The 25864-nt window shown below is 42.7% G+C and overlaps 1 protein-coding gene across 1 annotated transcript in view; it reads left to right on the top strand.

The window, feature by feature from the left end:
* ANO3 (anoctamin 3) overlaps window positions 1-25864 on the top strand; it is a 475402-nt gene that overhangs the window by 406596 nt on the left and 42942 nt on the right. Inside the window, exons 18-22 of the mRNA XM_089654966.1 lie at window positions 8215-8251; window positions 11366-11477; window positions 21942-21999; window positions 22726-22823; window positions 25674-25819. Coding sequence (XP_089511092.1) covers window positions 8215-8251; window positions 11366-11477; window positions 21942-21999; window positions 22726-22823; window positions 25674-25819 — 451 coding nt within the window. The remainder of the gene's footprint in view (window positions 1-8214; window positions 8252-11365; window positions 11478-21941; window positions 22000-22725; window positions 22824-25673; window positions 25820-25864) is intronic.

Genomic DNA, 25864 nt, shown 5'->3' with positions numbered 1-25864 from the left:
TACATTCATCAGTATAAAAAACAGCATGTCAAAGTATTTTTTCAAACCAACAATATGGCCGCTGTCCATAACAATGCACGATGACATCACATGCTCTGACTCTACCCTACGCGTTTCATCATCGAAAGATGTAATCAGTGGCGTCACGCCTTTTTGATGACAGAACGTGCAGGTTGAAGTAATGGCATGTGACATCATCGCACACCGGCTTGGACCACGGCCATCTTGCTGCTTTCAAAGAATTCTTTGACATGCTGTCTTTTATATTGATGAATGTAAGTGCAATATTTTGAATAAATTATTGTTTGCGGTTTTACTGAACTCTGAAATGGCATTGTTCACTTCTTTGATGTCTGTTGCTCTGAGAGTGACCTGGTCTATCTTATACCGGAATTGGAAGGTGTGGTGCTTACTGAGTGAACCGATTGATGACTAATATTTGGAGGTCTGATCACCACATTTGGGTTTAAAACTGCACTATTTGACCAATCCTTGGGGTGGTCAAAGCTTTCTGGTAAAAGGCTGTGTGAGTGGTTTGACAGTGGAGGACTTTCCTATTTTGTGTCTCATCTTAAACATCAGCAGCCACAGATTTCTATATGAGGAGTTTGCATGGACTTTTTTAATTGATTTATTTTATTTGCTTGCACCTTTCCACTTCTATCTTGGTTTGATAGCACTGCACCAATTATCTTTTATATTATGTCGTGTGCTTTGCCTACAAAATGTGCTAGCTGCTCTTTTTTTCTGTTTATGCTTTCTGCCCGAGCGCAGGTGTCTTTCTGCATTTTTCAGTAATATAATCTACCCAATAACAACTTAAAGTACATAAACCATAGACATCAGCTTCACAGTACAGTTTGTCTCTTAAAAGCTCATCTTCTTTCAGCTGTCAATTTGTAAAAACAATTTGGTGCAACCTACAGACATGAAATGTAGGGAAGCAATGGTTATCTCCATCTAGCGGCTGATACTACTTAGATCAATGTTATCCCACCAGAGAGTGCATACAAAAAAAGCTCCAGAAACCTGTGACGGGGGGACCCAAAGTTTCATCTAGCACTGGTGAGGGTTATAGGAATCCGTGTTAGGGTTACAAAGAGGGTTGGTGTTAGGGTTGCAGGTAGGGGTAGTGTAATAGGAGACTTACAAGTTAGGGTTACAAAGAGGGTTGGTGTTAGGGTTGCAGGTAGGGGTAGTGTAATAGGAGACTTACAAGTTAGGGTTACAAAGAGGGTTGGTGTTAGGTTTGCAGGTAGGGGTAGTGTAATAGGAGACTTACAAGTTAGGGTTACAAAGAGGGTTGGTGTTAGGGTTGCAGGTAGGGGTAGTGTAATAGGAGACTTACAAGTTAGGGTTACAAAGAGGGTTGGTGTTAGGGTTGCAGGTAGGGGTAGTGTAATAGGAGACTTACAAGTTAGGGTTACCAAGAGAGGGTTGGTGTTAGGGTTGCAGGTAGGGGTAGTGTAATAGGAGACTTACAAGTTAGGGTTACCAAGAGAGGGTTGGTGTTGGAGCTAATTTTTTTTTTTAAAGTCCGCAAACGTGCAACTATAAAGAAAAAAACCCGTAAGTGTTCACAAAAAAAGTGCAAGTGCAAAACACCACACGAAAAAGTGCACTTAGGGGTCTGCTTTGTCCTTTCCCCGAAGGGGATGGACCACTACCCTGATCCCCCGGGGCACGAAGCTCCTGACAGGGACAAGGTTCCCATTTGGTCCTCCTGGCCAAAAGGCCTGGTGGACCACCGTTCCTTGTGTCCAGCCGAAGCCAGACACCCAGTACTTGGTCAGGGGGCTCTCCTGAAGAGAAAACCCCCTAGGGACAGGGGAGGAAGGAACCAAAAGGCCACACATCCTCCCCCTAGACTTCAGGGCAGGCCCGAGGACCCACACCCTCCATCCTGTGAAGAAAACACACACATAAGTAAAGAAAAAGTGACAAAACGTGGGAGGTGTAATAAATTAAATAAATAGAAAATAAAAACGTGGTCGTGCCAAATAGTGCGCAGACCAGGCCCTGAGGCCTGTAGCAAAAATTGCCCTGGTCCTAGCCAAAAGGCCTGGTCCTAAGGGTGCTGTGCAGGAAAAGTTTGAAAACAAGTGACCATGTGCCATTTTCACACAGTGGGGTCCCACACCCAGGTGCTACTAGTGGCACCCCTGAGGCGACTACTCAGGGGGCACTGGTTTGCGGACTCTCTGCCTTCCCGACCCCTGGCCAGACAAGGTAGATCCGTCCAAATCAGGAGGTACTGGTTCCTTCTGACGTTCCAAAGGGGAATTACTACCAGGCCCCAGCTATGTGTGGGCATTCCGGGTTCTGTTCCCCCCGTAATAGCCATCCGGACCCCCATCATACCAGCAGGGGTACTATACAAACAGTCATCCCCGCAAAGCTAGAATGACCGTGGAGCACCCCTACTGGACACTGATAAGAACAGATTTTTTTTTTTTAATTCTTTTATTTAAAAGTTCATAAAAGCAACACATGTTACAGTCACAGCGTTTAGAAACAAAAGGTGTTTCAAAAAAAGGTACAGAACATTTCCAACAATTCAATTGTTACAAAAATAAACAGCATCAAATACACATTAACATATTCCCTCCCACCCCTTCATTAGCATTTGACATCACACCCACCCCCAAAATATTTACATATGCAAATACAAAGAAAAGGACATCAAAACTCCCCAGCAACCCCTTTATTAGCATATCCCCACCCCCACCAAAATCCACAAGTGGAAATACAGAAAAGCCACAAACATGACAACAATATCCCCTTTCCCGCCATCGTTCTATCTACAAGAGAAGAACAAAATGTTAGCACATCAAGATATTGAAGACATCATTTGCATCATTTCTAGATCCGTTAGGAGTTCACTCATTAAAGAAGCATTACAAATACTTCTCATGTCACAGCCCACTGTTTCCATTGGGATAACCGCCATACAGCATTAGCCTTGTAATGCCCCATACGTCTGCAGTCCCAATACGCATAGAAGTAGAGCCTTCCACGAACCATAGCCACACATTCTCTCACTTCCACAACTTCCTTCCTAAAAACCAAAATATTCCTTACATCCCACACACTCTCCTTCACACAGTTCACTAACAACCACAACACTCTAGCTTCCTCCCTCGCCAACTTGCATGTACCAAACACCACCATCTCGTACGTCAGTTTTTTTAACCCCGTCAAACCTTCCACCATCCTCCACAAGCTTTTCCACACCTCTCTTACAAAACCACATTCCCACAACAGATGATACACATTTTCATTCATCCCACACCCCACTCTCGGACACACCTCGCTATCGACCATCCTCCTTCTTCTCTGAAAAACCCTCGTCGGCAGGCACCCGTGCACCACCATCCACGCCACATCCTTCTGCCGATTCACCAAATCTCTGCTACCCACTCTCTTCCAAACATTCTCGCACTCTACTTCACTCAAACCCCCGATCAACTCCATGTCCTCCCTACTATCCATAAGCCCCATCACTTTCTTACCTTCACACCACACTTCCTTACTTATTCCCTCCAACCCATACTTCCTCAAGCCCCTCTCGATCCTACCGTAAAACCAAGGACCGTTAAAACACACAGGCTTTCGCAAATCACACTCACCCAATTTACACCTTCTCAGCACACTTCCCCCTACATACCGCAGCATACTTCCAGCCACACTCTCCCTTTTAGCCATTTTCACACACCATCCAATATATTTCATCACCAGAAACCTCTCAACATTCACCATCCCCTTACCTCCATTCAATACCATCTTCACCACCTTCTCTCTTTTCAATTTTTCCATCTTGGATGACCAAAAAAAGGTAAAACAGGTTTTAATAATCTTCTTCAGCACCCTATCTGGTGCTGGAAACACTAAATACAAAAACAACAGGATAGGCATAATTACAGCCTTTATTATTAGCACCTTCCCCTCCAGGGACAATGTCCTCAGGGACCAAAAGGACACCTTCCTCTGCACCCTCACTCGCACATCTTCCCAACTCTCCAATCCAAACAAGTCATTACTAAATTTCACACCCAACACCCTCACTCCACCCGCACACTCCTTCCACCCCCACTGCCTCCCATCCCTCCATTCTCCAAAAAACTTACACACGCTTTTCCCTTCATTAACACTAAACCCACTAGCCATACAAAACACATTCAGCAATAGTTTCACCCTCCTCAAACCTTCCCCACTCTTACAGATCACCGTAACATCATCCATATATCCAATCACACTGAGAAACTTTCCCCCACTCCCAGGCACTTCTATCCCCCTTACCAATTTATCCCTCCCCAACATTCTCAGCAAAGGCTCTATCGCACATACAAACAAAACCGGAGACAATGGGCACCCTTGTCTCACGCCTGTCTTAATATTAACTTCCCCAGTCAACCATCCATTCACCAAAACCCTCCCCCGCATCCCGGCATACACACACTTAATCCATCCAATCATCCTGTCAGGCACCCCCATCTCTTTCAAAACTCTAAACATATACACATGCACCACACGATCATAAGCTTTCTCAAAGTCTACTGTCAAAACCGCCATCTTCTGCTTCCTCTCCTTACACCACCACAGCCCATCCCTTAAACAAACCAAACTCTCAGTTATACTCCTCCCAGGAACCGCACATACCTGTTCCTCACCCACCAATCCATCCACCACCTGCCTTAGTCTATCAGCCATCATCTTAGTGATAATTTTATAGTCTGTATTTAAAAGCGAAATTGGCCTCCAGTTCTTTAAATCACATTTGTCCCCTTTCTTGTAAAGCAACACAATCACACTCTCCCCCATTGAACTTGCCAACTTTCCATCTTCCAGTACCTTCTTACAGACCTCAAAAACATCCTTACCAATCGCATCCCAAAAAGCAACATAAAAATCCACCGGTAGCCCATCACTCCCCGGTGATTTACCTTTTTTTAAACTCCTCACACACCTCTCAACTTCTTCCATACTCACATCCTCCTCTAAACATTCCCTCTCTTCCACCCCCAACCGTGTCTTAATTTCATCTAGCACCTCCCTCTCAACCCTCTCATCCCTCCCCCCTCCAACATACAATCCAGTATAAAAGTCTTCCACCACTTTTCTCACACTCTCATTCCCACTCACCATGTTCCCATCCTTGTCCAGCACATTTTTCAAGTCCATTCTTCCATCAAACACCTTTTTGAAGAAAAAACTCGAACAAGTCTCATCTTTCTCACGAACCACCATCCTTGCCTGTATTAACAAATTCTTCCCTCTCTTCTGCATGCATTCATTCACTTTTGCTCTAGCTTCTACCAACACGTTCTCCACCTCCTCCCCCAACTTTCTCAACTCTTCCAAATATTCCAGTCTCTTCTGCCATCCTTCATACATTTCTCTCTCTCTCCTTGCTCTCTCACACCCTTTCCTAATAAAAAACACTTTCGTACAGCCTTTCACCCACTCCCACCATTCAACCACATTCTCAAAGTCACCCACCCTCCTTTTTAATTTCTCAAAAGTACACACATACTCCTTCCTCACCTCCTCATCTTCCAACAAACTCACATTCAATTTCCACACCCCTCTCCCAAACACGCTCCCATCAACAATACTCACCATACATCCAATCCATCCATGGTCCGTGAAAGGCTCCCTTCTGACTGAGAAATCCTCCACCTTCAGATTCCTAGAAGCAAAGATAAAATCAATTCGAGATTCCACATTCCCATTACCACTGTAAAACGTAGAGCCACCTTCCCTTCCCACATCCACCAATTTAAACAATTCCACCATATCCTTTAATGCTTTCCCGGACTTATCCACCCCCCCCCCACCCCCTCCACCACCCCTCCCACTCCTATCCCCCTCCCTAGTGATACAGTTAAAATCCCCCATCAAAAACGTAGGTTCCCTTCCCCCAACATACAATTTTAACTTTTCAAGCAAGGTAACTCTTTCTTGCCTATTGGTAGATAAATAAACGCAAAATAATTTAAAAACCACCCCACCCTCCTCAAAATAAACCAACACCGCCCTTCCCCTTTCAATGTGCACCACCCTAGTAACCTTAAATCTATTCCCCTTAAACAGCACCGCAACCCCCCGATTCCTCTCCCTACATAAAGACCATACAGCCTGGCCTTTCTCCCATTTGGCAGTTATTGGTTCCTCCTCCAGGTTACAGTCCTGGACACATAGAACATCCCATGTGCTAGCTTCAAACAGCTTAAAAATTGCTGCCCTTCTCCATGCAGATCTCAGGCTGCGAACATTTAGAGAAGCTACACCAAACTTCATAAGAAAACCTCAAAAAAGGAGGGGGTGAAACAAACCATAAACCAAGGTGCTAAGTCTCACCACCCTTCTTCCCCCTCCCCCGGGACCGCCCTCTTGAGGCCTTTTTGGCTTTAGGGGAAACCTCCCTTCCAACTCCCTTCATTCTACCCCCAGACGTTCTTGGTTGGCCCCCCTGGTATCCCATAACAGCCTGCAAATCCTCCACTCGGCCAGAGCTAGCAAAAGACTTTATAGAGCTGTCCGATTCCTCAATTGAGTCAACAAGAGAGGCTGTGCTCTCAGAATCCTCAATGTTACCAGTAGGAGAGAGGGCCTCAGGGCTTCCCATTTTCCGCTTCAGGGAGCCCAAAGTTTGGTCCATAGCCTCCTCCACCTCCTCCTCAAGCACACTGCTAGGACCAGCACCTGCTTCTACAGTATCCTCCTTCAAGCACTCCCCCTCAGCCAGCATGGTCTCGGGAACACCTCCACTTGAGGAGACCCTACTCACCCCAGCCTCATCAGGGACCACTTCGGGGTCTATAGACTCTGGCACCTCTTCCACCATGGCAGCAAGGGCCTGCCCCAAGGCCTCCAGGGGGTCGCTACTGACGCCCCTGCTCCCCGCCACCTCTGCATAGGAGGCCGGTTTCTCCGGAGGAACAACATTTGCATCTGCTCCGCCCCCTCGGGAGCTATTTTGACCCGGCGCCACATTTGCCGCACCCTGCCGGTGCACCGAGGGACACTGCCTCGCCAAGTGATCCGACTCCCCACAAATGTGGCATCTCCGCCCCTCTGGACAGTCTGCAGTCGTGTGAGTGTGCATGTAGCAGTTCCGACACACCGTTCCTACCTCACATCGCTCCTTAGTATGGCCAAATCGATAACAAAACCTGCAGAACACCGGCTGTCCAGGATACCAAAGGTAGCCTCTGTTAGATCCTATCGAGAACGTCTGGGGAGGATGCAAAGTCCCGCCAATACCCCCAACATCTGGCTTAAATCTCACCCAAAATTTCCTATGACCATTAAAGGTTCCAAAAATGTTAGTCTGGTTCACCCCCTCAGACACCATTTCGCAATAGCGGAGCAAAAAGGCCCTAATTTCCTCGTTTCGAGCGAAAGGGTTATACATATGTACATGCAGTGGCACCCTCTGACGATCTTCTCTGCACAAAAATGTCACGTCCTTCAAAACCGGGTCCCCCGCTTTCTCCGCCTGCCGCAACCAGCACGTCTGCATGTCAGCCTTGGAGGAGAAAGTCACATCATAGCAGCCACTTGACGGGAAACACTGCACACAAAAAATGGTATCTCGTGCCATACCCAGGACCTCTTCCACCACCGTTTTCTGCACAAAGTGCAGTCCAACCTCCGCCCTTCTAGCCTCACCTATAACCAGCCGCACTGTGTTAGGCACATCAGGAGCTACCGCAGCCATCCTGTGACCATTTCACCACACTCAATCCACACGGGGAGAGTGGGTGTAGGGATCGCAACCCGTTGCCTGGGGACTAAGCCTCCGGCCAATAGCAGCAAGGGGGGGCCCTCCGAAAAGGGACGCTCCCCCCAAGGCCGACCGTCGGGTACCCCAGGCACCTTCTGACCAAGGATCAAGGAGCAGAAACTACACTTGATCTTAGCCAAAAGGCCGAGAAGGTTAGAGCTAATGTTAGGGTTACAGGGCAGGGTATTGTTACAAAGTGGATTAAAGTTAGGGTCCCAAGGAGGCTAAATTGTAAGAAGAGGGTTTTTATTAGAGTTATAGAGAGGGTTAGTGCGAGGCTGTGTTAGGTAGGACATCACTTTCAGTGTTCTGAGCTCCATGTCAAACAACAGAGTTCTTGGTGCAGAAAGTCAATGTATCTGATTCGGAATGTTAAGGTTTTGAGTGTTACATGTATCCTTTGACTGTTTTTGTTTCTTTTATAGGTGTATGAGAAAGTAGCGTATCTTTTAACAAACTTAGGTGAGTTAACAATTGAAACTGACTATTTGCACGTGCACACAGCTATACTAATTGTGTAATACATTAACAGAAACCTGTTAAGGAACTAGGCTGTGGACCAGTTTAGGGGATTTTTTTCTGGACAGAATGGAAAGTGTTAGGTCATTTTTGGGTTTCTCACAAAGATGTCAGATTCTGTTGTTCACGTTTAGTAGTCTGGTCTGTCTGGTAGACTCTCAGTGTGGATAAAGGATCATTAAGACACAATCAAGTATAACTTGCATGGCAGGAAATACTTAAGTACAAGCGGCATACAGAAACATGGTTTTTAAGACATAGCTCATATTGATGAGCTTATTTTACATTCATGTTATAGCGGAGCTACACCCAAAAGTGGAAGTTCCGCTTTAAAGATTAGTCCCCCGCTCCCCATTAAGGATTGGCACCTTTGGGGAACGGAAAGGGGGGGGGAATTTGACAGGTACCCGCTCTCACTTCCACTGTGATCACCTAGGCGATCGGAGGCGGAAGTTGTCCTCCTACCCTCCCTCCCCAAAGTCTTGTGGGACACGTGACAAGAAACGAGCAACTGCATAATCTATGGGCTGCTTAAGACATGGCCTGTCTGAATTCTCATTTTTAATACAAGGGCTGTCTCCTGGCTTTGCCCTTTTTAACTGTTAAAGTGTTACTAAACCCCCAACAGTAAAATCAGTCTGTATATGCAGTAAAGCATGCTTGTTGCTCTCACTGTGGAACCTAAGGGGTTAATCCTCCATATTATGTAAAAACAATATTGGTCCTGTCTTCTCTGATCCTCCCCTTCTTCTACTGTCCCCAATCCATCTGCTGATAGAACAGAGCCTTGGGGGCAAGCTGAACATGCTCAGTTTGGTGTGTATTGCTACAGAGTTTTTTTTTTCTTTGGGAGGATGCATGTGATTAACACAGGGCCAATCAGTACTGTCCAGACAGAGGGTCAGGGGTTATGCAGCCTCATAGGACAATCATGTAAGAATGAAAACTCCTCCAAGCTTTATCCAGTACTCTGCTGGACACTGATAGAAGTCACAAGACTGCTCTAACTGCTTTTGAGAAAAGGTATTTAGCAGTTTATACCAAAATAATTGCGTTTCCATGTTCTGTGTACTATAGGAGACCAGACATAGTGAATGCAGGGATTGTTTTTTTAAACTATGGATCTTCTGGTAAAATTCTGTGTGAAATACCCACAATGCTCATTGGCAGTCAGAGATCATGTGATCCGGGCTGCCTGGACTATAAAGTCACATAAGAAAAGAATTTTTTCTCAAAAAATATGATTTGGTAATGCATACTTGTGTCCTACTACTCCATGGAAGTAGGACTGTTTGTCCGTTGACGGATGAAAAACAGCAGCAATGTATTTCTGTGGACCAGTGGAATTAAATTGATGATCATCCATTTACCATCCATTTATTTCCGTGTCCGTTACAGTCCATTTTTTAAATGTACAAGGGTATGTCCAGATCCATTGAAACATAATAGAACACATGTAAACGGATACCATCCGTTTACATTTCCGCTTATGGCCTCTTTCAAATCGACGTTCCAATCAGGTACATCTGCCCCTTTCGCAGGCGGACCCGATCAGAACCTTCATTCTCCTCTATGGAGCAGCGAGTGTAAACGGACATGTCTGTTTACACCTTCCTACATCCAGCCTGATCCTACCCGCAAAAAAGGGATGGATGGGGATCCAATTCCCCTTCCGTCCGTTGGATGAAAATGGACTGGCGGTTCATTTCCATCGGACCGCCCATTGAGGAGAGAGGACCAGACATAGACTTGTCATCCGCTTGCTCAGTGGGGATCAGCGGAGAGATCCAACGCTGAGCAAGCAGATCCACTAAATGGGTCCGCTCAGTGTGAAAGAACCCTATTGTATGTCCGTTTTTAGGCAAGAAAATATTTTGTTTATACTTTTGTCACCTTTGAGTGGTCTCAGCAACAACTCCGTAAACATATAAGTAATGTGCAAAAACGGATGTAGACTGATGTAAACTGAACTGAAATAATTGGAAGTGAAGACTGAAGTAAACTGACATCGGGCTCTTTCACACGGACATTCCAATCTGGTCCACCTGCCTCTTTTTCAGGATTTGATCCTTTATTTTTCTCTGTGGAGTGGCAGGCGTAAACAGACGTGTCCATTTACACCTGCTGACATCCGATCGGATCTGCCAAAAAGAGACAATTGCAAGCCAGTTCCCCTTCCCTCCGTCGGATCGGGTCAGATGGAAACGGGAAGGCGGTCCATTTTCATCCGACTGCCCATTGAGGAGTGCGAGCAGCTCTGTGTCTGCTCTGCAGTAGCGGAGCAGACACAGAGCTGTCATCCACTTGCTCAGCGGGGATCAGCAGAGAGATCCCCCCCGCTGATCAAGCGGATACGCTAAACGGGTCTGCCCTGTGTGAAAGGACCCATAAACTGAACTAAAAACTGATGTATACTGATGTAAACTGAGTACATTTTTCCTTTTAAAAAATGTGCCTGACCGGATGATGCCCGTGTGAAAGGGGCTTTATTGGGATTTTTTTTTACTAAAGACATGTAGCAGAATACATTTTGGCCTAAATGTATGAAGAAATTTTATTTTATTGGATATGTTTTATAACAAAGTAGAAAATATCCATTTTAAAAAAAAAAATTTCTGGTCTTTTTTTCATTTATATAATAATAAAAAAAAAATTAAACCAAACCAGTGTTGATTAAATACCACCAAAATAAAGCTTTATTGGTGTGAAAGAAAAATTATATACATTTCATTTCGGTACTGTGTTGCATGACCGACCAATTGTCAGTTAAAGTAGCACAGTGCTGAATAGGGAAAAAAAATCCTGGTCATGAAGTGGGTAAAACCATACAGAGGTCAAGTGGTTACTAGTATGGCTTACATACTGCTGTTTGTCCTTTGAATCCCCATTTTCTCATTTTACAACAACAAATTACGAGCAAATAAATCTTAGAAAATTTGCTATTATGACTACCTGGTATGTAGAGTTTGAATTGTATGTTGTATTTAGAGATTTGTAAAGTTGATTGTCTGCGGCTGTAACAATGGAATGTGCAGTAATGTTGTGGTTTATCTCTAGAGCACCCGAGAACTGACTCTGAGTGGGAAAACAGCTTTGCTCTGAAAATGTTCCTGTTCCAGTTTGTCAATTTAAACAGTTCAATATTTTATATCGCCTTCTTCCTTGGCAGGTGAGAGTAACAATAAACACCAAACGCATCATGCTGTGTTTGTAAAATATTCTCGGATTCAGTTTTATCCTGTTCTCGTCATATTTGGAAATTACAATCAACACCAAAAGACCTGACTAGGTTGTTGTGCGTATTTTGTATTTTTAAATATCACACTTGTAATATTATCCCTATCAGATAAATTCAGCAACATTTTCCCGCTGATGTTCTATAGTTAGGATTACTCTAGGAAGTTGATTGAATTGCCATATACTGTATTTTGACATAAAATGGTGTCGTGAAATGAGAAATGAATATTAAAGTGAAACGTGTAAAACAGGAAAAAAACTCTGTAAAGTTAATTTTTTTTTTTCCCATTTATTTTCCTTTTTTTCCTGTTTTACACGTTTCACTTTAATATTCATTTCTCACCATTGGATTCAGGGAGGATCATATCACTTTATTTTGTGTTAAGCACATGTGTATATATACAGTATTTATTATTTTATATATTTTATTTATTAGCTCTACACTATTTTATGTCATTTTGCATTTTCACCTATCGGTATTGGGTGTGAGCAACTTAGGTTTAGGGATCATCCATTGAAGCGCAGGAGGATTTATCATCATATACTGTATTTGCAACCCGCCAGTCTTAAAGTGAACCTGTGCTTTGCCCATACTGTACATAATACCAGCCCAGTAGCGTATTTTGGTTTTGTGCTGCCCTAGACAACGCAAAAATGCCCCCCCCGGGGAGAGATTCTGACAGTGACCAACCAAAAAAAGTTTGAATTTAAAAAATAGATTTAGCCACTTGCCATTACATTGCTAGTACATTTACTACTAGTGGGTGGCACAGCCAGGCACTGCAATGTACTGGTACGTCACAATCCACTTCCGGGTTTCAGGCGCGCGTGCGTGCGCACACCCCTTGCTGATCTGTGCTGTGATTGGATACTGCACGAGTTTGTCAGCAGGTTACAGCCTATAACTTTGGCTGTGTACCTGCTGATCGACTGTGGCCAATCATAGCACAGAGCTCTGTGTTTACAAACACACAGAAAACTGAACACAGAACAGCAATCTGGCTGTTTCTTCTCCCTGAAACTCTGAGTTCAGGGAGAAAAGACAGCCAAGACCCTGTGAGTAAAAGCAGCACACATACACTTGTTAGGCAGACAGTTAACCCACTTGATTGCCTTTCCAATAGCCCCTGTCTTCCATTAGTGTCATTAGTACAGTGCACAGTATTATCACTGAACACTGTATTAGTGTCACTAGCAATGTCAGTTTCAGTCAGTTAGTGACTAGGTTGTTGTGTGTCTTTTGTATTTTTAACTATCAAACCTGTAGTGTATTTAGGCTTTGTGCTGCCCTAGGCAACACGAGAATCATCCGCACCCCTCCGCGGAGAGAGCCTGACACTGACCAACACAAAAAAAAGTATGAATTTAAAAATTAGGTTTAACCACTTGCCATCAAGGGCGGACTGACCATTCGAAAACTCGGGCACTGCCCGAGGGCCCAGGGTCAGTAGGGGGCCGCATGAAGTTCCCCTGGTACCTTTTTTATAGGCTTGTTTGGGTGTGCTTTGAGTTTGGGCAAGGATACAGGGGCCCCATGATCCCCTATTGCCCGGGGGCCCCATGAGTTGTCAGTCCGCCCCTGCTTACCATTACATTGCCGACCAACAAAAAAAAGAAGTTAACCACGTTAAGTTGTGCACACAGGAGGTTCATGGTGGAACCTGGCACATTTTTGATGCGTTTTGTGGAGTTTTTATTTTTTATTTTTCTTGTTGCTAGGCAGATTTAAAACTCATAAAAAATGTTGCAAAAACACAACAAAAATGCACTACATGATTTTCTGCAGCATTTCCATTGAAGTCTATAAAAAAGTTAAAAAAAGTCCCTGACCCTTTCCAAAAAATGCACTGGGTGAAAACGCATTGCTACAAACCGCAAAACGCTGTGAAAAACGCTTAGGTGTGAACCTAGGGTAAGTTTGGGTGCAGCTTTGCTGTTGAATTTCACAAGAACATGACCCCGTCTGCTCCTGGACATTGGTGACCATGTACACTGAAGGAAAGGAGAGAGTAAAGGCCCAGTGTGTACTGGGCGAGTTGACCCCACCCACATACTCAGCTTTCTTTTACTCCTGTGGAGTCCTACTCTGTCAGCAAGGGCAAGGAAAGGAAGCCCTGTATAAGCTCCAACTCCAAGTCATCGCCTCCATTTGACAACAAGTGACCATTTGCCAATTTCTACCATTATCACACAGAAGGAAAGTGACTCACATGCTCCATGATCAATAGGTATGCTAGATCTTTTTTTTTTAACTCATGGGGGCCTAAAAAAGCAGAAGAGGAGCAAATGTAATATACGTATATGCAGCTGGTAGGGCGCCTAGAGGAATCTAAGGGGTTGATTTACTAAAGAGAAATAGGCTGTTTTACTTTTCAAAGAATTTTTCACTCGTGGTTCAGTCGAAAGTTAAAGTTTAGCGGGTGAAGAATGTTATGTGTAATAGTGGTATTACTTCCACTATTACACATGCCAGCTTCCTGCTGTCAATGATTGTTAAGGATAGCTGCCGGGAGCAGGAGGCGCTGAGTTCATAACAACCAGTGATGTCACCGGCCCTGTTCATTTATATGGCTGGGAATCCACAGCTATGTAAACAAAGAGGCAGGGATGGTTTAATCTTTAAAAAAAAAAGGCCATTTGAATCAGGGATTAATTTTAATGGGGTACCCAAAGCAAAAAAAAAAGCACAAGGTCCCCCAGATAGTCCCTTTGGATCTGATGTGGATTTTAAAAGGGATCTCAGGCAACAAAAGAAATATGCGAGGGCCCACTAAAAATCGATACCCATCCAGACCTTTAATCTGAGAATGTAGTCTGGTTGGCCTGGAAAGAAGGAAGACAAGCATGCCCCCCCCCCAAAACCATTCCAAGCCCTCAGCATAGGGGAGGATACCTTGCCAGGTCAACCACCTTCTCCCCATGTTGATGAGATCATGGACCTCTTTCCAATAACCCTGGCTGATGGTTGTGGTTGTCTACGGGCATGGGGCTTATCAGAATCTGGAAGTTCCCTTTAAAAATACAGGGGCACCCAAATATCACCCATCCATGTGAGTATGGGTACATGGTGCCCCTGCTCAGTCACAAAAAAAATTGGGACCTAGAAATAAAGTCCTTTATTTAGAAAATTAAGATCCCCCAAAAGTTCCTCTTTTTAAATCCATTGTCAATTACCTCATTCAGCGATAAAGATGCATTTGCAACCATTGGGTTGATTTATTAAAGGCAAACAAGCTGTTCAAATTGCAAGGGAAGTTGCACTTTGCAAGGAAATTTGCCCAGGAGCTTATTGAATAAGGTGAATCTCTGCTGACTCTCATCAGCCAATCATATGCAAGTACAAATGTTTTTTCTTTTCCTTGCACCTGATTGGCTATTCTTTGCAAAATGAAATTTCAACACATTCACTTATCTCTGTGGAAAATTTCCTTGCAAAGTGTATTTTCCCTTGCAAAGTAAACAGCTTGTTTGCCTTTAGTAAATCAAGCCCTGTACATTGCTTTACTCCAAAACTTTTCATGCATGACTTTATTTTCAGAAAGGCTGTTATAAAGTGTAAATCATATATAATACAAGAGTTGTAGCAAAAATTCTATGCACATAGATGCAGCAAAGAGAGCCAGAAGTTCTTGCTGCACAGCCAGCAGTCCCCAGCAGGGCTGCTGTTAGAACCCCCCCCCCCCAAAAAAAAAGCAGTTTACTATGCTTCAGTTATGAATGAACACAGTGAATTATCAGTATTGATCATTCATTGTGTTCATTGAGGAAAGAAAGGGGCTGGTAAATGTGACATATTTACTGGACTCTTTCCCCATTCTGCATCTTGAAGGATCCTATTGTGTGCTTGCAGCTGCCTGTGGGAAGGAGAGGAGGAAAGCCTGCAGCACTGCGGGGGTGGGAGCACACAGGGGCACCTGGGCAGCAGGGGGAAACAAAAGGTGCACAGGGAGAGCGATGGATGAGGCGGGGAGGGCAATTACTGGAACCGATCCCCTGCATGGCTCTCTGCAGCGGCTGAGAGCCAGCAGGAGGGAGAGAAGAAAAAGCCAGCTTTCAGCTGCTGTATGGAGAGCTATACAGGGGATTGGTTCCAGTAATTGCCCCCCTGCCGCGCTGATCACCCTCCCTGCCCACATCAAATTCACCCAGCTGCCTGGGCCCCCCTGTTGGTCTGGACCTCGTACAGGAGGACTGGTGGTACCCCCTTATCCACGGCCCTGGTGCCCAGTGTTTGGTGAACAAAGCATTCACTGAGCCAAATTCCTCCATACAGATGAGTGCTGAGAGGATGTCTGCTTGGCATTGTGCTTTGTAGTGTTGCAGTGAACACACCTCACAGTGTCTGGTGTGTATGTCACGTTGCAGTCCTATTCATCTGCATTGCTTCCCTTGTATACAAGTACCTTCAAAACTGTATGGAATCATTTGCATTCATTGTTATACCTACATATACTGTATGTGGCTGATTTACAGCTTTAAGTAATATAAAAAAAATCAGCTGCGCTCACTTTAAAGTGTACTTAAACACAAAATAAAAAGAATAATATATTTGCTCTAACAGGGGTTGGGCAAAAAAAATGGAAACACTACAAGATTTGCAGGTATGAAAGTTACAGCATGTTTTGTGTTAAAAATGGAAGTAATGGAACATTCTTTGGCTTCTGCTGTGTGATGAGACACCTAGCTAACAGGTGGGAAGCTTCACTTTCATTATTCACTACGGGCGCTGCTAGTAATACGGAGTCATGTCAGAGCTTACTGAGCTTCAAAGAGGGCAAATTGTTGGTGCCGCTTAGCTGATGCCTCTGTGACTGAAGTTGCCAAATGATTTGCTGTGTTATGAGGTGCAGTTTCCCTTGAAGACTGAGATTGAGCTCTGCAGTCACTTTTGCAGCAGTTGTTTTCTTATTCCAATATCCTTATGTCTCTTATGCTTATCAGCCAACATTTTCCGAGAAGACTTCCTGTCTCTGGGTGGCTACGCTCACTGTATTTATGTAGGTAGCCATGGTTGGCTTTCAGGCTGGACTGCAAATATGTCTGTCTTTGTTCATCTCCATTACATGGGGGACAGGGAGATTTGTAAGTAAGATTGTATTATGCTTCTAGTGGGATAAACAGGAACACCCCAACCCAAAATACTTAACAGATTCTCATCATCTATTATGTATTTCACTGTATACAAAATAAAGCAAGTTTGCAGACAAAAATGATTTTACAACTTTTTTTCTATGTCACACTTTTGCTATATGTAGATGTATGAGCTATGACTAAGCGCTAATGTAGCGTGACACATGCTAGCTGGAGTTGCTGTATTCCCTATTATTTTTTGTGGAAGAATCATTGAATAAATGTGATTTTATCAGAAGTGTGGCCAACCAGATTTTTCCTTTGTTCCGTAAAGTATATAATACTTTTGAGGTTATTGACTAAATTGGTAATGAAATTTGCAGCAACCATTCAGCTTTAGGCAAATCAAGTCAGACACCTTTACAGATGATATCTTATTGTTTGTCCTGGGTTAAGTCATTTTGTACATGTTGCACCTTCTAGTGGTGCTAGAGAGTTAGGAAAATGTAATAGCTCATTCAGTAGGTGTAGTGAGCATGTCTGAGTAGGGGTCAAGCCCAGGTTAGGCTGGATGACTCAGCAGGTTGGGCCTCAATTGCCTCCCCCTGGTTCTGGAGGTTTATGGAAGCTTACAGAAACTAGTGGGCGGAGGGGTGGAGACCTGGGTCCTCATATTCATGGGAGTCTGACAAATCCCAGGCAGGACGTCCTGGCAGTGGGGGAAAACCAGCCCATAAACATGGAAGAGCCAGCAAGGGAGTCAGGTGAAAGATGGATTACATACATACATACCTGTGTTATTCTCTACTTTACTAAGTAAACCTGATTGTGTTTCTGGCTGATGTTTTTCTTTTGTTTTGTTTTTATTTTTTTGATTTTTATATCAGAATAAATCTAAGTAACTGATGAGTGTGGGGAATCTTGTTGTAAAGCTATAAAAGAATGTAGAACACGCAGAAGGAACTATTTGGGAGTGTCTTGGCACAAAACGCTATTTGCATGATTGGTGGATTCTCGCATTAACGACAGAATGACCCATTGACTTTCATTTGTTTTAATCTGGTATTAACCTACTTAACTTGCTGGGACAGAGAAGTTAAATACTAATATATTTAACCAGATTTCACATATGCAGAGGTGGATTTCAAATATATAGAGAAGGACAATTGACTTCTGTTATAATACAAAAGCAAGTTTCAATGCACGTGGTGTTTTGTGTTTGACCTGTTCCTGCCCCTGGGGGTCAAAAACAAGACTGGGATTTCCCACAGTGTTCTTAAACTTGATCAGTTCTGCAAGTTTTTTCAGTAGAAATGTTCATACAGTCTGTGGGCTTTACCTGATCACAGGGTCAGAATATCTAGTGCTTTGTCGAAATGTCAGGAATTTCTCAAATGCGAACTAGTGTATTTACAGTGTCAGTCCTTAGCAGTTGGTATTGGTACATTTTGTAAGTTTGAAATGCTGCGTTTTTGGAGGGCCAAGCCATGGATTGTACATTCACATCAGTCCCTAACCCTCAAGGGGTTAACAATCTAAAGTCCTTAACTTACATCCATATATACACATACTAGGGCCAAGTCTGACACTTCTCACAAACATGTAAAAATCTATATTTTTTTGCTTAATTATTTAGAACCCCCAAACAATTTATATATTTATAGCAGAGGCCCTATAGAATAAAATGATGGGTGTTGCAATTTTTTTTTCAGGTCACACGGTACTTGCGCAGCAGTTTTTCAAACGCTATTTTTTTTTTTAAATACACTTTAATGAATTTTATTGCACATAAATATAATAAAATACCCAACTTTTTTGGAAAATACAAAAGATGATGTTACACCAAGTAAATAGATACCTAACATGTCATGCTTTAAAATGGCATACACCCATGGAAGGGCGCCAAACTACAGTACTTAAAATTCTCCATAGGCGACATTTTAAACGCCTTTACAGGTTACCAGTTTAGAGTTACACAGGAGGCCTGGTACTCAGGTTATTGCTTTCGATCTGATGTTCGTGGTGATACCTTGCAAGTGTTGTGCAATCATTGTTTACATATGCGTGTGGGACTCATGTATGCATTTACATTTTCTCTTAAACACAGGGGTGCTTACATTTTTTCATTATTATTATTTATTTTATCTAAAACTTTTTTTTACACTGTCTCTTTCATTTTTTTAAATGAACTTTATTGTTCTCATAAGGGATGAACAACATCCCTTGTGACAGCATGGGGTTTATTTACTAAAGCTGGAGAGTCCAAAATCAGACTCCCTTCTGCATAGAAACCAATCAGCTTACAAGTTTCATTGCCAAAGCTTCATTGAACAAGCTGAGGTTAGAAGCTGATTGGTTTCTATGCAGAAGGGAGTCTGATTTTGGACTCTCTAGCTTTAGTAAATAAACCCCCATGGGTCTATTAGACTCCAAATCTCTCCTCTGGCCTTCAATGCACATGGATCGGTCTGATCAGCTACTTTCCTGGCCGCTAATGGCCAGGTAAACAAAGAGCTGAAACCAGATGTGACAAAATCCTCGTCGCTTCTGATTTCTGGGGCCACAGAGAGGGAGGAACAATGTCAGTTCCTCTTTCTCTGCCTGCAGAAGTGATCATTTCTGCCTACAGCAAAATCGCAAGCTGCAAATTCTGAATGCCTGTACCTGCAGGCATCATCCCGGTATAACCACTGAAACTCAAGGACGTTATTGGGTAGAAAGTGGTTAAATGGTATATTTACAGACAAAAAGAAAGCAAATAAGATAATTTCATTATTACGGATTACATACGAAGTACTACCCCCTTAGGTATCCCTTAGTAATTTTCAGGATTCCTGTCAATCTGGACCTCTTTCTGAAAGCCCAACCTCTGCTGACACCACCATACTTTTGTGACCAGAATAAATCACCACTGTAAAATGGACTCACACACAAGTTTGTGTAAATCAATATGAGGTTTATATTGAATTTGAACGTAGTTTGATCAAACAGCACAAAATAACATTGGCATTTGTAACAAATATAATCACTCTTGTTGATGTTAAGTAAAAGTAACAGCATCCACAGGAAAGTACCAATAACTGTTAGCAGGCCTGCTTTCTGAAATAATCAACTGCCTCCAATCTGAGGTGACTGTTGAATCCCCAGCAAGTGAGAACTATCAATAAAACAGGTAAGCTCGCTCCAGCTTCTCAGAACCTGATGGCAAGGATTAGATTTGAAAATGGAGAGAGCTCTTGTCTATAATCAACCAATGTCCCTTTAAGAACAATATGGAGTCTTCTTCATGCTAGTTGGGACCCAGTTGGTGTGAAGGTGATCTAAGGTGTAGATCACAGGTGTCAAACTGGCAGCCCTCCAGCTGTTGCCAAACTACAAGTCCCATAAGGCATTGCAAGATTGACAGTTACAAGCATGACTCCCAAAAGTAAAGGCATGATGGGAGTTGTAGTTTCGCCAACAGATGGAGGGCCACCAGTTTGACACCCCTGGTGTAGATGATAGCTACCAAGTACTTCTCCTCTTAATGGTAGTGAACTGATGTAAGGTCCCTTTAAGGCACTAAACAAGGACAGATTTGAAGTAGTGAAGTGTAACAGTCGGTATAAGTGTCTGTGGGCAAGAGCAACTCTCTCTGAGTGACAAGGGCCAACAGCAATAGTAGTAGAAATCCCGTTCAGCTGGGAAGGGTAAATTGTTGTTTCAGTTGGCACATCTGTTTGTCCTGTGGTCAGCTTGGATGATGAGACTGTAATGCAAATGTGTTCCAACAATGGCGGCTGGAAGAACTAGACCGACAACTGGGGTAACTATGTGTAATGTCCGCAACTATGTGCAGTTAGATAGCAGATGTGATGAAATTATCAGCGTTCACTTAGCTTTTGTATGGGACTCTCTCATCTGTTCAATGGTGTCCGCCAGGTCTTATCGGTGGTCTTTCTCTGCAGATGGGGGCCCCCACAGACTCTCCAGTCCTGGTTCGTTGTCCCGACTGGACTGCTTACAGATTTGCTCACTGGGCAGCATGGCAAGACTTATGATCAGCAGACTTTCTGCTCCTCCTCCCTCTCTGACTCTGGCTCCGTAGCCTGGTCCAATACTCCGGCCGTCAGCACAATTGCTCCTCTCTCGATCTCTCCCCTCTCACTTCCAGCTCAGTGTCCTAGGCTTTAAGATATATATGCCTCTACCCACACAAAAGCTCCTTTTGGGAAATGTAGTTTCCAGATGCACTGTTCTTTAGTAAAGTCCTACAATTCAGCATACAAGTTCCATATGACTGTTCTTCAACATGTGGCTGCCACTGTTCTGCAGGACTTTGCCATCTGGTGTTGGCTTCAACATGCTGCATTAGACATTTATAGCAGTGTGTATCACATACACTTTAGGAACAAATTGTAATCATATAACATGTTGTAATCTTAAGTAGTTACAAAGTCATGTTGGAACTGTTGAAAAATTGAAGAATTTAAAATGCTCCACTGCTCACTGCTCCATTCCTAAGCCCCCGGTCACATCAAGTGCGAATTGGCATGCGATTTGCATGTTATGCGACTTGAAAATCGTATGCCAAGTTGCACCCTATTGTTCACTATTAGAGCTGTGATATTGGTGCAGTTCTGACTTGGACGGAGCCGCACCGATTTCTAAAGGAGTTCATGCACTACTTTTGTTGCGATTTGCATAGACATCTGTGTCAGATGTCTTGCAAATCGCAATGAAATCGGCAGGTCACCCAATTTTGAAAGCGTGCAACTTCACTGTAAATCGCACGAGTTCAAAATCGACTTAGATGTGACTGGGGTGTAAATCAGAGTTGTGGGTCTAAGATTTGTGTAAGTTCCTATCAGTCAGAGCCAAAGCTTACACAGGGTTAATGACCTGCTCCTCTCCCCCAATTCTTCAGACATGGCAATTAGCTGCTTAGACGTGGTTACTGCACATCTTTGGAGAAAGGGGAGAAGGCTTTATGTTCTCGCATACTTGGAAAGGCTGGTAATTTCCGAGGGCTCCAATGGAGCATCAAAGGGAACACAAGAAAAGTGAGTATCACTGGGTGGAGTGGTGGGCTTTCAAGAAAAGCTGGCACTTTACCCTGATTAAGCAAGGTGACAGGTTCTCTTTAACACTATAGGTGATCCATACACAATAACCTCTAAATAGATCTAGTTATTTTAATGACAGGTAACCAGATTGGATGTTCAGGAAGTTACAGAGATCAGATCCATCAATGTATTCAGGGAGGTGAACATTAGAGAAGTATTGTATGGAGCAGGAATCTGTAAACGAGCATTTCAGTAAAAATAAATCTGTATTTTTTTTACAGGTTTGCAGGGAGGCCTGGCAAATATAACAGACTCTTTCAAAGATGGAGGCTGGAAGAGGTAAAACAAACCACTAAACTGAAACAAAATGTTTTCCACGTTTTTTAAATATTTGATCTATGAGGAAAGACAGTGATCATCATCAGTGGCTCCTGAGCTACACAAAATTCTCAACTACATTTGAAGTGGTTTACAGCAGTCCCTAGTAGGTGCATAGTACACCTCTATCTGATTAATTTATCTGATTTATCTGAGTAAATTGAATTAGTTTTCCAAAATGCATGACACAAAGCAGAGATTTCCTGATGTATTTAATTTCTTTAATGATGAACTCCACCCAAATAAGACATTGGCTTTGGTGAAGGTGGTATTTGAAACTGTAAATATCCTGGTATCATTGGTAGCCCTTCTCTCAATGCAGTAAAGGACACAGAAATTTCTATTAAAAGTTGCTAATCAATGAGTATACAGCTGACCATATCTGTTACAATTTAACTGTACAATCTACTTAAGCACTACAAAAAAGTACTATTTGATTGTACAATCTCCATTAAGATTATCATAACAGCCAACGCAGTTTACCAGATCCCAAATGTTTTTTCCATAACATAGAAACACAAAAACATGACTGCAGAAAAAAAAGTTGACAATTAAGTCTGCCCCAGCTGGAGGAAGCATGGAGATAACCCTCATCCTTCACCCAGCTTGGGTACACCAGTTGCCAGATTTCTTTTGGTATAATCAGGTCCACATTGATAACGGTACATTTTTCATATTTCTCCTTAGTGTCATCCAAGTGGATGCCTTATAGACCTCTGTTTACAAATGGGTGTTATCATGGTTCTGAAACAAATGTGGAATAACTTCATGGAATTAGGATATCCGTAAGTATATTTTCAGTTTCCTAATCCAGTTTATTAATATTTTAGTGTATGGTTTCAAGATGGTCAACTGATGGGTGATGATCTTGAACAAAGCCTACCTGCTATCTAAGCTGTGGCAGCTTTAATATTGAAATAAGGCTCCAAAGGAAGTGCCTGTGACAGAAATGATAGAATTCTGTCTATTGCCAGGAAGAGTGAGTGTGCGTTTCCTGGCCACCACTTTATGACTTGCCTTTTTCCAGGATAGAGAAGCCACAAGTGTACCTCTGTACTTCCATGCTGAAGCCAAACCCTCATACTTAATACAGATATGTTTTACTGCCTGATTGTCTTCTGGAAACAGGTTCTTTTGGCCTCTTGACATCCATTTCTTTGATAAGTTGCCACTAGTGTTTTGGAATTACTTTGACAAACAAAATATGAAGATGGTTGTGAAGGTACAACTTGTGTATGTTTAAGCTACAACTTAAGTAGAAGTAGAATTCCATAGATGGAGAAACTCTTTAGGATGGAGTGTTGGAGAAATGTAGAGTGGACTTTTGCAGCTAGTTATAGTCTGCTAACTATATTTCTATAGGGAGGCTATAGTTTGTCAATGATCATCACTGTAATATACAAGAAACCCATTTAACAAAAAACATATCTAAACTAATTTTTTGATATCTAATATTGATCAGTGGACTTTTCAGATACCCAAGGACTAAAGCTAAAACACTTTGTAACAACAATTATTTCTCTTATTCACTTATATTAACATAAAATAAACATATATACTTCACAAACTATTCATAGCACACCCCCTTAAAAATGTATCCCCACAGTCAGTATCTTACATCATTTTAACTCAAACAGGAGGCTCAAAAGCCCCCAGTATTATCAATCTGGTCTTGTGTTTAACCTATCAAGGGGATCCCCAGTTTTCCTCTACATGTTTCACAAGTAGACACATATCAGTAATATGAAATGTTGCGCTAACATATTCCTTCAACCCCCTTCCCCTGGTGTCCTGCCCCTGGAGGAAAATTGGTACACTGCCTTAAGGAGTTATTCAGGTGATCTGCCTTGAGGAAGTGTTTTCTTGTTCTAAGTAGATTTTTGGACTCTCGAGGAGCTTTGGGTGACCGCCTTGATTTCTAAAAGGGAACACATTCATTTCACATCATGGTGGTGAACAGAAACCTGAGATGATTGGAGATGGACACAAAGCAACCATGCATTAGCTGGAGCCATTTCAGAGCCATGTCCATAACTGAACTGCGATATGTACTATGTTGCTATAGTGCCCTATGAGATCCTTCTGTGAAATTACAATTGTTCCTTTGATGTGCCTTTGCATTCACCACCAGGGGGAGCCATAAAAGAGAGAGAAGCAGCACCATCTAAGTACACCAATATAAGAAAATAATTTATTCCACAAAATTGGCAACTCACAATGGTAGTAGTGAAATGAGCACTTGTCAAACTGTTGACAGCTGCTGTGCAACTCTTGGCTGGTCCCACTGCAGGCAAGTCTCCAAAGCTCTGTCTCTGGCTGTGCTGGTGGTTCCCAGTACTTCCTAGTTGGTGTGGATCCTCATTGCTGAAAGGGTACTGGGAACCATCAGCACAGCCAAGTACAGTGCTTTGGAGACTTCAATGCAGCGGGACTAGCCAGGAGTTACACAGCAGTTGACACCAGTTTGACAAGCGCTTATTTGACTACTACTATTGTGAGTTCCCAATTTTTTGAAATTAATTATTTGCTTATATTGCTGCACTTAGATGGTGCTGCTTCTCTCTCTTTTATGGTTCATACAGAGTCTCTTCTAGCTCCTTTTAAATCGGCTGCCACTGAGTCAAGCATTGTTGGAATATCCCTTAACCACCTTTGGACTTTAAGGACTTTACTTGTGTGGTTAATATACTAGTCATCACAGTATACATCTGTTTTTTTTCTTCTTAGTGCGCCAAATATTTCTCTTATTCACCCCAGGGGGGAACTCTAGCCTGTGGACCCATGTGTCCACCCAAAAAAATATAGCCGAAAATTGGGTAACCGATTAACAGGTTCAAGACCAGGATTGATAACATTTGGGTTTTTTGAGCCTCATGTTTGAGTTAAAATGATGTAAGATACTGACTATGGGGATACTGTACATCACCATTAAAGTGAAACTTCACTCTCTCAATCAGCATTGACTATTTTGAATCCTTATGCTGCATTAGTAAATTGATAGGAAGGTATATTATATTTATTTGTTTTAAACTTTTTTTTTTTTTTTTTCTTCAGTTCCTTCAGTTTCTATGCCTAGGCAAATTATGTCATGTATCCCAGGAGTCTACAGGAAGGAAAGAAGGGTTTTTGTCAGCTAAGCACACCCTCCTGCCTGTGTGCCTAAGGGCAGATGGATTACAGGAATTAAATGCTACATTAATCATCTTCCCTTACTCAAGATGGCCACGGCCAGAAATGCTATGGAGTGTTTTTCAAAGTGAATTCTCAGTAAAAAAAAAAAACCCATGGCGACATGGACAGATGGGGGAGTTTGCTTTGAATACTAAAAATTGTTTTTGTTTTGTGGTGTTCATTTACAGTGTAGATCCTCTTCAAGGAGGTTTGCTGTGTATTGGAGCATTTTTTAATGTACATGTACTGATTTTATGTGATATATGTGAATAAAACAACAATTTGTTGTTATACAGTGTTTTAGCTGTAGTCCTTGGGTAGCTCAAATGTCCATTGACCAATATCAGGTATCTTTATACATTGCTGGGATGTGGTTCCCCCTTTATGTCTTTTCTTTGTTCCCACTGACATTGATTACTTAAATCTAAACTAATATATTTTTTATGATTTATTTTTTGTAACAGATTACTACAGAACTGGTGGTCACGGAGGAAAATGAAGAAAGGTGGACATGCCGTAGAGCACAAAATAACTTTACCACAGTGGGAAAAAGACTGGAACCTACAGCCAATGAATGCTCATGGGCTTATGGAGGAGTACTTAGAAATGGGTAAATTCAATGTAAATAAACACACACCCAACACATATAGATAAG

This window comes from Staurois parvus, unplaced genomic scaffold (genome assembly GCF_062004578.1).
Source record: "Staurois parvus isolate SC_StPar_1 unplaced genomic scaffold, SC_StPar_1.0 ptg000818l, whole genome shotgun sequence".
NCBI lineage: Eukaryota > Metazoa > Chordata > Amphibia > Anura > Ranidae > Staurois > Staurois parvus.
Note: the sequence above shows the minus strand (reverse complement) of the source record. Positions and strands in the feature narration are given on the sequence as shown.